Source organism: Propithecus coquereli, unplaced genomic scaffold (genome assembly GCF_000956105.1).
Source record: "Propithecus coquereli isolate 6110/MARCELLA unplaced genomic scaffold, Pcoq_1.0 Scaffold36, whole genome shotgun sequence".
NCBI lineage: Eukaryota > Metazoa > Chordata > Mammalia > Primates > Indriidae > Propithecus > Propithecus coquereli.
In genome coordinates, this window is record NW_012149285.1 from 3,923,015 (window position 1) to 3,937,952 (window position 14,938).

Sequence of the window (14,938 nt, forward strand, 5' to 3'; positions counted from 1 at the left end):
TGTGCTTTAAATGTGAATATCAGTGTTTGAAATCTGTCCATTACCATGCTGATTACTTTCTCCCTAGCACTTCAATGAATATATTATAATGATAGGCATTTTATGATATTTCACCTTGAAGAGAAGTTGTACTAAATGTATAATTTTATTCTCTGATGTTTAAACTATCCAGTCATGTTAAAATTTTAATTTTATAGCATTATCAATAATATATCATAATGACACTCTTAAAATGCTTCCAGAAATAAGAATCTGAAGCGGATCTTCTTGCTAAGATCACGTAAATCTTTCTTCCCTAGGATGAGCCAAGGTTTTGGTTCTGGTAAATGAGTAGTGATACTGAAATAACAGGCATCAAAAACTCCCAGACCAGTCAAAGGATTATTATTGTGCCTTCCTATTCTCTATTCAAAACATTACATAACTTTTAGATATGGTCAAAATGATTGGCTCACAGTGTCTGTTTGTTATGATTTGGGACCTATTATATGAATTTATTATGTCACAAATTTCAGCAGATCTGAACTTCTAACATTCTGGGAGACAGACACAGAATGCTTTCCCACAACCCCAAGTCTATTCTAAAGAAGTAGTCAGCCAGGGCCCTCTTATAACCTCCTGCAGGCCAGAAATCCAACCAATCATAATGCCTTTTCCTTCTTAAATGGATTCAGGCCTTTTCTGATTTTAATTGAAATTTCTCACAAGAACTTTAAACAGTGTATGTTCAATGTGTAGCAATTTTGTGAAGTTTTGAGAAATGTGAACAAAGTTATTATTGTGATTGTCATTTAAGAAGAGCAGTTAGGATTCACAAATTATACTTCCACTGTTATCCCAAGAGAAAGAGGGAGAAAGCGTAAATCTAGGATATATATGAAAGTGTTTCAGGTCTTCAAAGAGAAATTTAACCAATGTACTTGTAAGGTAATAGTTATGGGTCAGTTATACCAGAGGCTTTAGAGAAAATGTAATTGCTAAGAAGACACTTAATTTAGCAGACCTGTGATTTAAACAAAACCATATGTAACATCTTGATTTACGTAAGAATATTCAAATTAAATGCACAAATTAAAATGTTTTAGTTAAATACATTTTGACATAGTAGTTGTTCCTGTCAGGTCAATAAAATTTACTTGAGCAATGTTTCTCCTAGCAATAGTCAGCATATGCCAAGAGTAGATATTTTCTTCCTTTTGTTTTTTAAATTCCAGGTGCTGATTAAGAACATATGCATTTGCAAACTGGGTCAAAACTAGAAATCTCTCTCCCTCTAACAAATGTGAATCTATAATGTATTAACAAATCTCTACCTCATTTTGAACTTATATTCTCAGTGCACATTCTCTCTTTGAATAAGTACTTCTTTTTTACACAACCCATTGTATAAAGTATTATACCATAACCTCTTTTCTCTTGTGTAGTCTTTCAAGCTACTCTAAACTACCAAAGATTATTTGATTTTAAAAATCGATAACAGAATAAATTTGAATGTTTTCAAAATTAATATTTGTACTAGAAAATTTAAGCAATAGAAACTGAAGGACAAACAGACAAAAACGAATGCATTATCCTGAACTCATAGTCCTCCTCACTTAGCGTTACCCACTTTTGATTTTGCTTCATTGCCGGTTTTCTTTTACTCTCTTTCTCTTTCTCTTCCTTACTTTCTGTTTCTCTCATATATATATGCACATAAATATGCTTATATATATGCATAGATATGTGTGTGTATATACACACATGCTATATGTACGATTATAAATTTAAAAGATATTTCAAATATACAGAAAATTAAAAATCACTTTTATCAAGCTCATATTAACATTGCCATTTACTTTAGATTTAAAGCTTTTTTCTAATCTGATAGATATAAAATTATATTTCATTATATTTTCATCTCCTTTAGATTGAACTGTCTTTTTTCTGCATACTTAATAACCATTACTGTTTCTTCTGTAAATTGCCTGTTTAAACCTTTGCCCATTTTTATGTGGGGTTATCTTTTCACTTCTATTTATATTATTTTTGTACATGTTATTAACATTTTGACTTTATTATATCTTTCATAGCACAGATGATTGCAAACATAAATATTTAAATTTGTATTTTCTTAATAAATTATGCTTTATAGATGCCAATATAAAAAATTATAAAAATATCATATATTTTAACTCAGAACTTCTATAGATTATACTTCCATTTTAAATACAATCAGATTTTATTTTTGTGTCACTCTTTTTTTCTAAACGTATAGAAATTTTTCTGATCATCACTTATGAAAGTTTTTCCATATTGATTTAAAGTGTCATTTTTACCTTAAATTTCCATGCATAGTTCTGATTCTGGAGTCTGTTTTGAACCATTTATCTAATTGGCCATTCCTGAAGCCATTTAAACACTATAACTCTATTTGTACATTTTGTCCTTTGCTAGAAAGATCTGCTTCTTTATTTTTTTATTTTTCAAAGCTGCCTTTGCTTTGTATATATTTTTATACTTCAGATTAATTTTCAGTTGAAAATTACATTATGATTGTCATTTAAATTGCACTGAAATTACAGATCAACTTGAGGAGAATAATATTTTCACAATAATGAATCCTCCTACCCAAGACCATAGCATTTCCCCATGTTTATTGAGATCATCTTTTCTGTCTTTCAATAATGTTTAATTACATAAATGTTACAAGTGTTTGTAAGCTCATTCGTGTACATATTACAATTTTTGCTGAGAATAAAAATTTTTGTTCCATATTAATCTTAAATGGTTTCTCTTTCCAAAGCATTCTCTAAGATTCCTCTGTAGCTTTTTCTCTTCTCTTTTATATTATCTCTCTTGATAATATCAGATATTCTGTAATTTTAATTATCATCTGTAGATAGGTGACTCTCAACCTGTATCTCTAATCTTGACCTCACTTTCAATATCTAGGTCCTTGACTGCAACTATGTTTAACATATAAGGCAATGTTGACACTTGTTAGCATATTAAATTCACTGCAATCCAAAATAAACTGATCCTACACACACACACACACATACACAAACACACACACATATTCCTCCTCCCCTCTTCTCCCTTCTCTATTTCTAATTCAAGTATCCACGTACCTGCTAAATGCCACATACTATTTTAGGTACTGGAAAATATACTAGTGACTAAAACAGAATAAGTCTCCAATTTTATAAAATGTAAATTCTGGGATGCAAGGTAGAAAAGCAAAATAAAAAGCTCATGGATATATAAAATGTCAAGTAAGCATAAGTACTATGGAAAATATACAAATGACCAACAAGCATATGAAAAAATGCTCAACACCACTAGTCATCAGGGAAATGCAAATTAAAATCACAATGAGATACCACGTGCCCCTGTCAGAATGGCCATTAATAAAAAGTCAAAAAGCAATAGATGTTGGCATGGATACAGTGCAATGGATGCTGTTGCTGGGAATGTAAATTAGTACAACCTCTATGGAAAACAGCACGGAGATTCCTCAAAGAACTAAAAATAGACCTACCATTCAATCCAGCAATCCCAATGGAAAAGAAATCACTACATTAAAAAGATACTAGGTACTTATCCAAAGGAAAAGAAATCACTGTATCAAAAAAGACACCTGCAAATGAATATTTATCACAGCACAATTCACAATTGCAAAGATATGGAATCAACCTAAGTTCCCATCAACTAATGAGTGGATAAAGAAAATGAAATACTACTCAGCAATATAAAAGAATCAAATAATGTCTTCTGCAGCAACTTGGATAGAACCAGAGATCACTATCCTAAGTGAAGTGTCTCAGGAATGGAAAAGCAAATACCACATGTTCTCACTTATAAGTGGGAGCTAAACAATGGGTATATATGGCCATAAAGTGGTGTAATAGACATTGAAAACTAAGAAAAGGGGAGGTTGGGGGAGGTAGTGAGGGATAAAAAATTACCTAGCAGGTACAATGTACACTATTCTAGTGACGGGTACCACTAAAAGCCCTGACTTCACCATTATACAACTCATCCACATAGCAAAAAACATTTTATCATCTAAATGTATTAAAATTTTAAAAAATTTTAAAAAGAAAAATAAATTGACTGAAGGAAAGGTGTTTTATAGGATGGTCAGAGAAAGCTACTCAAATAACATGAAGTATGAGACATAAGCAAGGACGGTGGCATACTTATTTGTCAGTGACTTAGACTAGAAACTTTGAAAATTTTTTTAACTTTTTTCTCATAAATATATATCTAATTGAGTGTCAAATGTGGCAAAATGATCTACTGAAATATTACATCTAACATATTCCTGATGGATCTCTCCAAAAGAATGAGAGGGTTCTTTTGTTTTGTTTTGTTTTGTATTCTCAAGAAGGCAAATAAACCTTTAGTTTATTTGAAGGCAGTAGTTTTTATCTGAAGGCAGTAGTTTCTTAAAGGTTAGTTGCAATGTGAAATTGGAAATTATATCAACGAACTTTTCATACTCTCTTAAATTAAAATCTGTTTGTCTACCTTGCACTTTGAATGGATCTTTTATCTATGCATGATTTTTTTTCCACATCACGCTTTGGTCATTTTGAAAATATTAGTTTTAATAAGTTATCTGGATCTTCCAAACAGTCGACACATTTCATTGTACAATATCAAAAGATCACACTTGTTAATGTCACCATTGAGCCTATCAAAAAATCTTGATAGCTTGACTAGGAAGCTATCAAGCTCATGGGGTAAAAACAATTTCTCCAAAATTCTAATTTTCGCTTGAAAGTTCAAAATCTATCCTTGACAGCAAATACTACTAGTTGTTCCCCTTGACATGATCAGTTCACTTCCTTCATCTTCGAGAAAATGGCTGAATGCCAAACACCTAAGCATAATAACCACAGTTTGCCAGCCATTTTTTTCAAGTAAAAATAGTGTTCCACCAAAAAAAAAGGAAAGAAAGAAAAAACTAGTTCAGCTTGCAACTCATTCACACCAGTGCTCTTTCTTGAAAGAATTATCATATTGCAATATGCAGCTGAGTGCTTTATATGGACTACCCATTTTGACATACAGGATATTCAAAAGACATTTCCATAAGGTTCAAAATTTAATAAAATTTATCACTGTTACTGCTTCATCAAAGATCAAGAACATGCTTAAAGAAAAGCAGCACTGTTTTTACTACAAGCTATTTACTGTTTCATGGAGGATCAAGGACATTCACAAATAAAAGTGGGATTGTTTTTACTGTAAGATATGGCAGTAAAGAATACAACTACCAGCAGTTTGGTGCCATTGCCTTTATTTGTGCTAAAGCACCAGAAGTTATACCCACAATTGTCTTCTCAACAGCAGGTCAAATGTTAACACAATGAAAACGGCAAATGATGCCTTATTATGATTATGAAAGTAGTTTTGACCTTGTGAATCCCTTGAGAGGACCCTGCTAAAGCAATGTTTCTAAAACAGAATTTTTGTATGTCACTCCCTTGCTCGAAAGATTCCAATTGTTCATCATTGCCCACAGGGAATTTTAAAAAAGCAAACTTTTAAATTTTGATTTTAAACTTTACATAATCTTACACTAATCTATCTGTCATTTCATATGCTCCTTAATGCAAACTGGCTCTAGACAAACGTAACCATTACTAGTTCTATTATAAACTTTGGGAATCTGCGGTTTCTCACAAATGATTTTGCTATTTCTTTTGCCTGAAGTGCCTCACCTTCTCCTGCATTCTTTATATGCAGGTCCTTCCTTGTGTTCAAGGTCCAACTGCAATGAGGCCTAAGTAGATATCATAGATACTTCCTCTGAATGCACTCAGCACTTTGTACTTCTCCCATCCCACTTATTCTCTACCTGGAAATAACAACTCACATTTCCTGAAGCCTAGCAAGACACATTACATACAGTTGGTGATAATAAATACTTGAAGAAGCAAGTGTTTGGTTGCATTCAGCCATTCATTTACGTGTTTCACTTGCCGCTACCATAAGAGATTGTTGGCTGAGGTTAGGGTTTAATGTCTTTGTTCCTGAGAAAATTATTTTTCATTGTGAAGCTTATTACGGTACAAAGCAACTCAACTCATGATCTTGATCTCATTAGCCAGTCTGTTCTCCTTAACATTCTCAGATTTGTATAAAGATCTGACAACCAAAAGCATAAGGATGTTAAGATACTTTGAATTGTGTAGAAAAGCATTGATTTTTAAAGTTATGTTTGAAGGTTTATTGAGACAATATTATCATTTAGTTATTTTCCTTAAACACCCAATAAATTACTCAGAATAAAGGAATTGCCCCCTAAACACGGCCATCTCACTGTTTTCCTTCTGGTTTCGTACTTAATTATTTTATGGACTATAATGAAGTAGTATAATATGATTACAAAATGCTCATACCTAAATCACTTAGTACAGATGATTTTTTAAATCAAAAGCAAGCTACATATGCTGCCAATAAATTGGATTTGAGACTAAATAAAGTTTACCTTTGAGAGAATTTTAAAGAGCTAGTTTCTTTTCACAGAATATCTTGAGAAAAATGTAGAATGTGAAAATGAAATGAGGTTTCAGTTCCTTTTTCCATTCATCTGTCTGAATTTGGACAAAATCTCACATATTTCATCTTCAGTGATTATAGGTATGAAAGAATAAGATACATGTGTTATCTGGCAGCAGATAAGAATTGGTACCTATTTTACTATCTTTAGATCATTGAGAAATGTGCATCTATTTTCTCTAGAGGTAAAATGGTATTTATAATGAACATATTAAAGAACTTACAAATAAAATTGAAACCCTTCTACTATTACCAATCGAATCATTATTAATCTCAGGGTTCAATGAAATGTATTCTAGTGTCAAGCATAAAGCCCTTGCTGTGTTAGTTCAACAGTCTAGAGGACAGTCCTGCAGGTTCCCATATCTGTTCTGGAGTCAAAATTCAGACATGCACCCCGCCCCCCAATCTCGACAACTTTATACCTCTACCAAATGGTGCTTGCTCCATAATGAGCCATTACGCTGATGGTACTGCTGCTAAAAGCCTCACAGAAGAATCCAAGACAGTCTAAAGAGATCTTCTGATCACTGATGCTCCTGCTACTACCATCCCCATTGCCCACGAGTGGATGCTGCTAGCTATGCCCAAGGGTCAAGCGGGTGGTGGGATGTCTGGCTCCAGTCACTACCACCTGAGCTAGACCAGATTTAGCAGTCTCTGGAAGGATTTTTTCCAGGTATTGGGGAGGGTAGAGGATAATCAGTTCCCTTCCCTACTCATTGCTCTGTTCAGCCTAACCTGCTCCACACCAGTTGTTTCCAAACACTCACGCAGTCTCTTCCCTACAATACAAGCTTGTTTCCGGGAGAATTTGTTGGGGACCATTTCCCTTGTGTGCTGCTGGACAGACCTAGAGCTTCTGCTTCTTTCATCTGACCACCGGACTTGGTTCAGAGGCCACACCATACTTCCTCTCTTTTTCTACCTCCATGGTAGTTGTGCACCAAGGAACTCACTGATCAGAGTAACACAATCCTGCCCCACGGTTTCCATTCACTTTTCACTCCTTCTCTGCAGTAGCCTTCGAGCATGCGTTTCAATAGCTTCTCACTCAGATGGAAGAAAAAGACAAAATTCTGCTTTTCTGAGGTACCTCCCATATAGAAATTTTAGTTTTAGTGAAATTTTAGTTTACTGAAAGCTGCTGACTTATTACAACATCCATTTGTTAAATCTATCCTGAATTCAACGGTATGTGCAAGTGTTTCCTCCTCCACAAATTATTCCATGTGGATTTTCTTTCGTACTCTTACTTTCCCTGAATAGCAGACATTTCTACTTAAAATATCATTTTGTCCATTTTAGGACTTGGGACATTGAAGCTGATATCATAAATTAAAATAGTTAATGATTAAATAAAGAAAGGCATCAGGCGGTGATGCTTTTGTTCCACAGATCTTACAGTTTAAGTCATTTTCTAACCAGCAACAATTTCAGTTTTTGTTGAAAGAGTCCCGAATAATTTGAGAGGAGGTGAGGAGGAACCTAATGGAGTGGAATCAAAATTAAAATTGCTGAATTAATCCAGTAACTGCCTATACCAAGGAAAGAATGTATATGCATGTCCCTTAAAGTTTCCACATGCATGTTGTATTTGTTATGAGTCTACTTCATTCTCTTGCATTATTTGGTGAGTGTTCCATATGAATAGACTTCAACAGACTTTTGAAACATGGAATCGGGCAATGTATAGCTCAACCCATAGAGTAAAGATGACACTGTTTGGTCTTCTCGTCCTATGTGACTATACAAGTATTTTGCATTTCTTTTCTTTGAATGGCCCTTTTTAGGCTATTAATATTTTTATTATATTTTGCCTAGTTGGGTACACAATGAATGATCTCATTTTTGAATGGCAAGATGAAGCACCTGTACAAGTGGCAGAAGGACTCACTTTGCCCCAGTTTCTGTTGAAAGAAGAAAAAGATTTGCGTTACTGCACTAAACATTACAATACAGGTAGGGGTTGAGTAGTCTTATTTACATCTGTGACTTGTGGCTTTATGATATCTAGATGCTTCTTAATTATAATGCTAGGATAATTATTTTAACTATTCATAGCTTGATATCTTTCATTGATGCATGACATCAGTGGGTGTCATTTGAAACTTATTAACTGTGACTCATTACATACTGTTAAATAATTGGTTTGTATGGGACCAAAGAAATTTCTGGTATCCAATTATATTTAAATGTTTTTGTGAAATGCCCATTCTTATATAGTAATATTGTTTCCAAAAATGTCCCTTTAATTTCCATGTGAGCAATAAAAATATATTTTTTAACCCTTCTTGGGCAATAAAAACTGTCTCTGCTAACAAAAAGAAGTTGCTTTTTTAAAAAAAGGCTTCATTTGCCTAAACTTTCCCTTTGTCATATTTTCATGCATTTCAAGGTATTTTTCTCTAAGTACCTACTACTCACACTGACACAGGAGCCTTTCTCATTTGAGGTAGATGTCAGATGTAGTTATAATATTAACATAAAGGATTGAAGGACTCAATCTGATTATTTGTACATTGAGAAAGTCTGTTCACTTCCCTTAACTGGCATAAGCTATTTCCATAAAACCTATTCTGATTGTATAAGCTACTCCTATGAATTCCATTAAACTGCGCACAATTGAGACATCATTCCACTGTGATGAGAGCGCGGTCTCCCACTAGCATCAGCTGCTGCTCTTATCATTTCATTACAGTAACTATGATTCATCTTGGGCTCCGCATTTTCCAGAACAGTGATCTGACTTTTCCCTATACAAAATCCCTAGTCTCTCTTATCTACTTAAAAATTCACAATATCTGATAAAAAAAGTCACTGCCCATTTTGTCAACTCAGAGATGAAGCTGATATCTAACTTATTTGGGAGTTAAAGGTTAGAAATCCCAACACAAAGATAAAGGGTAGGCAACTCAACAGCGATGTCCTTGCTCAGCATTTACAGGCAGTTGTATTAATGAATTCCTTTCAGAGAAATGCTAACGAGTCCCTAGAGTTGGGTTAGGGAGGTGTATTGGTTTCCTGGGGCTGCCATAACAAACTGTCACAAACTTGGTAGCTTAAAACAACAGAAATTTATTCTATCACAGTTCTGGAGGCTACAAGTCCAAAATCAAGGTGTAGGGAGATATTATTCAACCCAGAATAAGGGGTGAAGTTGTAAACATCACCTGGAGATGAATATTTTATGATAGTCTCAAGGCCCTTCCTTAGCATAAAGTAAGTTTCCGTATTTCATTGAGTTATCTGCCAAGCTATTGCAGCTTAGAGGAAAAGAACTTACATTTATGAATCCCTACTATAATTAAGGAATTGGAAAGGTATTTTCTTGGATGACATTGTAGAAATCTCACAACTTTATAGTCTAGGCAATTAAAGCACAATAACTTGCCCAAAGTTACATAGAAAATAAAATAGTGTCCTCAATTAGGTGTGTGGTTAATTTCAGACCTTGAGCTCCATTTCATATTTACTCCTACAATGCACAGGACTCCTCTGTTAATTTGCCAATAATAGGCTCAGATACTACATAGTTCCCCTAAGTTACTTATGCAAATGCAAAAAAAAAAAAACACAAAAACGCTAGGTTACATGAGAACCATACTTGTAAATACCTTCCCCCTATAAAATAAAATATACTGAAGTTAAAAATGCCTTCATACACAAGCGAATTGCACGAACTTAGAGGATTTGTTCAGTTATATTTTCATTATCCCAGAGTATTTATTGATTATGTATTACAAGTCCCTATGATCTGTCTCATTCTAATATTCTCTCAAAAATCTTCTACCTCTCTTCCCCTTGCTCCATAATCTGCCACAGTGGCTTGCTCTCTCATAAACACCAAATTCGTTCCTTCCCTAGGGCCTTTGCACTTGCTCTTCCTTCTACACGTAAGGGTTTTCCCAAAATTGTTCCAAACCTAATACTCTCACATCCTGCAGTACTACTCAAATGCCAACTCTTGAAATGTCCTTATGTAACAAGCCTATCTTAAACACCCAAAGCCCCGTCCACTTTCTGCTTCCGCTGTCTGAAATTGTACCATTCATTTTTATGTTTACTTATTTATTGCATGTTTTCTTCATTGCCTTAAGTTTGTATTATATTTATTCTGTTTAAATCTACATTTTTGGGGTGTGCTTCAATGTATAGGTGATGAATTTTTTTTGTCCAACTTGTTCATTTTTCTCTTTAGAACCACACAGAGTATATGTATTAATATACAAGCAATGGTGTGTATGTGTACATGTGTATACTTTTATTTTCCTTTCCAGCAATATATATAATTTTTAATTTTCATAGATACATAATAGTTGCACATATTTGTGGGGTACATGTGGTATTTTGTTAGGAGCATAAAATGTGTAATGATCAAATCTGTTTTTCTGTGCCTGGCTTATTTCGCTTAACATAATGTCCTCCAGTTCCACCCATGTTGCTGTAAATGACAAAATTCCATTCTTTTTTATAGCCAAATAATATTTCATTGTGCATAAATACCACATTTTCTTTATGTATTCATCCATTGACACATAGGTTGATTCTATTAATTAATATATGTTGGCTATTGTGAATAGTGCTGCAATAAATAAGGAAGTGCAGGTATCTCTTTGATACACTTATTTCCTTTCTTTTGTATATATACCAAGCAGTGGGATTGCTGGATCACATGGTAGTTCTATTTTTAGTTTTTTGAGGGATCTCCATACTGTCTTCCACAGTGCCTCTACTAATTTACATTCTCACCAACAGTGTACCATTGTTCCCCTTTCTCCGCATTCTCACCAACATTTGTTATTTTCTGTATTTTTGATAATAGACATTTTAGCTGGGGTGAGATGATATCTCATAATGGTTTTGACTGGCATTTTCCCTGATGTTGGGCATTTAAAAATACTTTTTTAAAAAATGAAAACACAATGAGAGCTTATTTTTTTTTTAAGAATCACCTGAAACTTTGAGAACTCACACAAATTATCCAAATGGTCACTAACTATTACTAATCATGCCATGAGATTACTTAATAGGTTATTTAACAGTGATATCATAAAAATGTTTCAATTATTCAGGCTCCATTTCATTATTTTTAATGAAAATTTTAAAAATTTTATATTTAATAACACTCTGAAGTATTTTCATATATTTCAAGAATCTTTAGGCATTCTGTATGTATTTGATAAACTGATAAAAGGATCGTGTGTGACCTGTATGTATGTTTCTGATTAATACACATTTTAAGAGTGGAATCCAACTTTCCTGAAACTTATGAACTTTTGTTGAGACTTAAGCCCTGGAATCACATGCATTCTTCATCCAGAGCTAGTCCCCTTGCATCACTTCTGCAATCACTTGTGGCCCAAGTCACATTAATAAAAGCTTTGCACTGAACCCTACCTAGCAATATGGTAGCAATTTTCCTGGTGAGCAAAGATGATCTTTGACATCCTTCTTTCATGGTGAGTCAGAGAATGTTACGTAAAGAACAGACTGTTAACTCTCTGACCTCATCCTTTTCAAAATAATGAGAATAAAGAGAGAATAAGACCAAGAATTGGGTGATTTAGAACAGTTTTTAAAGGATAGATAACCTAGAGTAGTAGAGAAATAGAGTAGGGAGTAAAAGGAGGGGATAAACAGAAATATCAACTTAATGTTTAATTAAGCCACAATTTATGCCTCTATTTATTACTTACCATAATAGAGGTAAATAATAGAGACACAAAGGCATAAATATATAGTACAAATGTATCTCATTTGTATGTTATGTTTAAAGTTATTAATGGGAAATAACACACATTTTCCTATTTGTTTGCTTTATTATTTAAAAAATGATTTATCCTCAATTGTCTTTATCCCTCAGCATTTAAAGTAAATGTAAAATCCTCTGGAACAAACAGCACCTGGCTCTAAATTAACACCTAAAAGAATCTGAAACTGTCAATGAGTAAAGAAGATATTTATATAATAAATTTATATTTCTCCTGCCTACCTCAGAAGCAATTGTTAGAATCAAGTGGAATAATCTTTGAGTACTTTGACAAGTATGAAGTGCTATTGAAATGGGAAGTAATAAGATCACATACTATTTCCTGAAAGAGCACACTCTCTTTTTACATTGCTTCTAGATGCTAATAGAGAAAAATATTTTTCATAAATCAATATGAACATGTGATTTAGGGGATCTTTTCATGGTAATGGAAAATTTTATGACAAAATAATTATGAAAATGAAACTGTGATATTTGATGCCATAACAAAAACCTATTTTTACTAGTTGCTATATTTATTTTGTAACCAATTAGGAAAGTTTACATGTATAGAAGTGCGATTCCATCTTGAACGACAAATGGGATACTATCTGATCCAGATGTACATTCCCAGCCTCCTGATTGTTATTCTATCCTGGGTTTCCTTCTGGATCAACATGGATGCAGCTCCAGCCAGGGTAGCTCTGGGAATAACCACTGTGCTAACTATGACCACACAGAGTTCAGGATCACGAGCTTCCTTACCAAAGGTAAGTGCACTGAATAGACTAGACGTACATATATTTTCACGTGTAAAGATATCATTTTTGGCTTTTGTCAGATCATTTTCAATAGCATTTATTATTCATTACCCATTTTCAAAGTAATAGGTAACCAGGGCAGAAAACTTGTAAAAAAAAAAAAAAAATCAATGAAGGAAAAAATTCTACACTGATAGCTGTTTGCATTGATATATATTGCCAAATTTACCTCTAGAAAAACATTATAGCAATTATACTCCCACAAGTATTGTATCAGACTGCCCATGGTGCTGTACCCTAAGCCAAATATGGTATTTATCATTTTTGTGGGTTTCCCCCCTTTGGCTTTTAAGTAGCTACAGGTCAATAGGAAAGACAGCTTATCTAATTCCATGATTTTAGTCCATGCTGAGCTGCCAGAATTAAAATAAAACTGTTCCCTCTGTGAGATTTGTAAAAGACTCATTATTTCTTTCCATAAAATATTCTGAAATAAAACACAGGAAGTTCTTTTCATCCATTTAGCTGCATAGAAATATAAAATTATTTTCTTTCCCTAAAATGACTTCTAAGAAGTTTCTGTCACCTAAATTTAGTAATCCTTCTTGGAATCTTTACTATTATTTTCATTTAAATGATGTACTTCATATAATAAAATCATATTAACATTTCTTGTACATTTGATGCTATCTTCTTGCCATAACAAGTAAATTATATTAATAAATCTACTGTCAGCGCTTCCTTAGCCCTTTCTATGAGTTGCATTCGATGATTCAATTTTTTAGATTAAAATGCCTACATAAATAAAAGTTGGCAGCAGGATACTTTATTATTAAAAATATTACTTAATATAGGAAGAACTTGTTATATAACATGTTCACTCTACCGCACTAAGATTTAATACTTATCCTTCAAAATAATGCCTACTTTTATAACACTTATATTTTCAAATGGTCTATAATAGCTGATACCATCAACTAGTGTTTTATAAAATATTGTCTATGTGAAAATTATAAATCTGTTTATAAGTTTGAACTAATAAGTCTCAATGCTTATTTATATATATATATATATATATATATATAAATGTCATGAGGGCTCTGGGTAATAGTGGAAATTTCATAGTTAATTTGTAAAGGAAATCACCAGTTTACTCATTGATCCTCATGAGATAAACAGAAATGAAATTTCATTTGTTCTGCATGTTATCAACCAGGAAGAAGAGAGCAAAATGCTCCATTTCAGGAATCTACAGCTTCTATGAGGCACAGCAGAAAAGCACTTAGATACAGAGAGTTAAGTAGAATTGGGGAAGCATGCAGGTGTGAGCAGTGAAATCAGAAATAAAGAAAGCAATAAATATAAAAGACAGAATGGAGGCGCAAGTTTTTTTTTTTTTTGAAAAAAAAAATGTGAAAGCAAGGTCTAGGATGGTTCCATACTTTTTCTCAAAAAATAGGAGACATTTTTTTAAAAGGCATTAATTTCACCAAGATCTCAGGGAAGAAATAAATTTTCAACCATGAGTTCAACTATAACCATACATGTATACAAAGCCTCTTCATCTCTCTGATCATAGAGACAATGACCTCTAGAATTGTGATGACAGGTGTCACTCTGACCCACAAAAACAACTGATTGGCAAAGTGAGATCTTAAGAGAAGATGACCAGATCATCTCAGACTTTGTGATAGTTAAGGAACAGGAGGTTTAGTTACATACATTGTATTTTAGGAAGGCAGACCCTGAAGACCCAGGATAACCAACAAGAATCAATCTATGGGATGAGACCATTCAAAAGAGTAGAAAATCTCTTGAAAAATGCAATTCTTATTCTGTGACTTTTTTGGGCTAGAAAAGCAGGAGATGA

The 14,938-nt window shown here is 33.4% G+C and overlaps 1 protein-coding gene across 1 annotated transcript in view; it reads left to right on the top strand.

The window, feature by feature from the left end:
- Window positions 1–14,938, top strand: part of GLRA3 (glycine receptor, alpha 3) — a 187,217-nt gene that overhangs the window by 136,250 nt on the left and 36,029 nt on the right. The window contains exons 5-6 of the mRNA XM_012651641.1: window positions 8,380–8,517; window positions 12,863–13,077. Of these exons, the coding sequence (XP_012507095.1) occupies window positions 8,380–8,517; window positions 12,863–13,077 (353 nt within the window). The remainder of the gene's footprint in view (window positions 1–8,379; window positions 8,518–12,862; window positions 13,078–14,938) is intronic.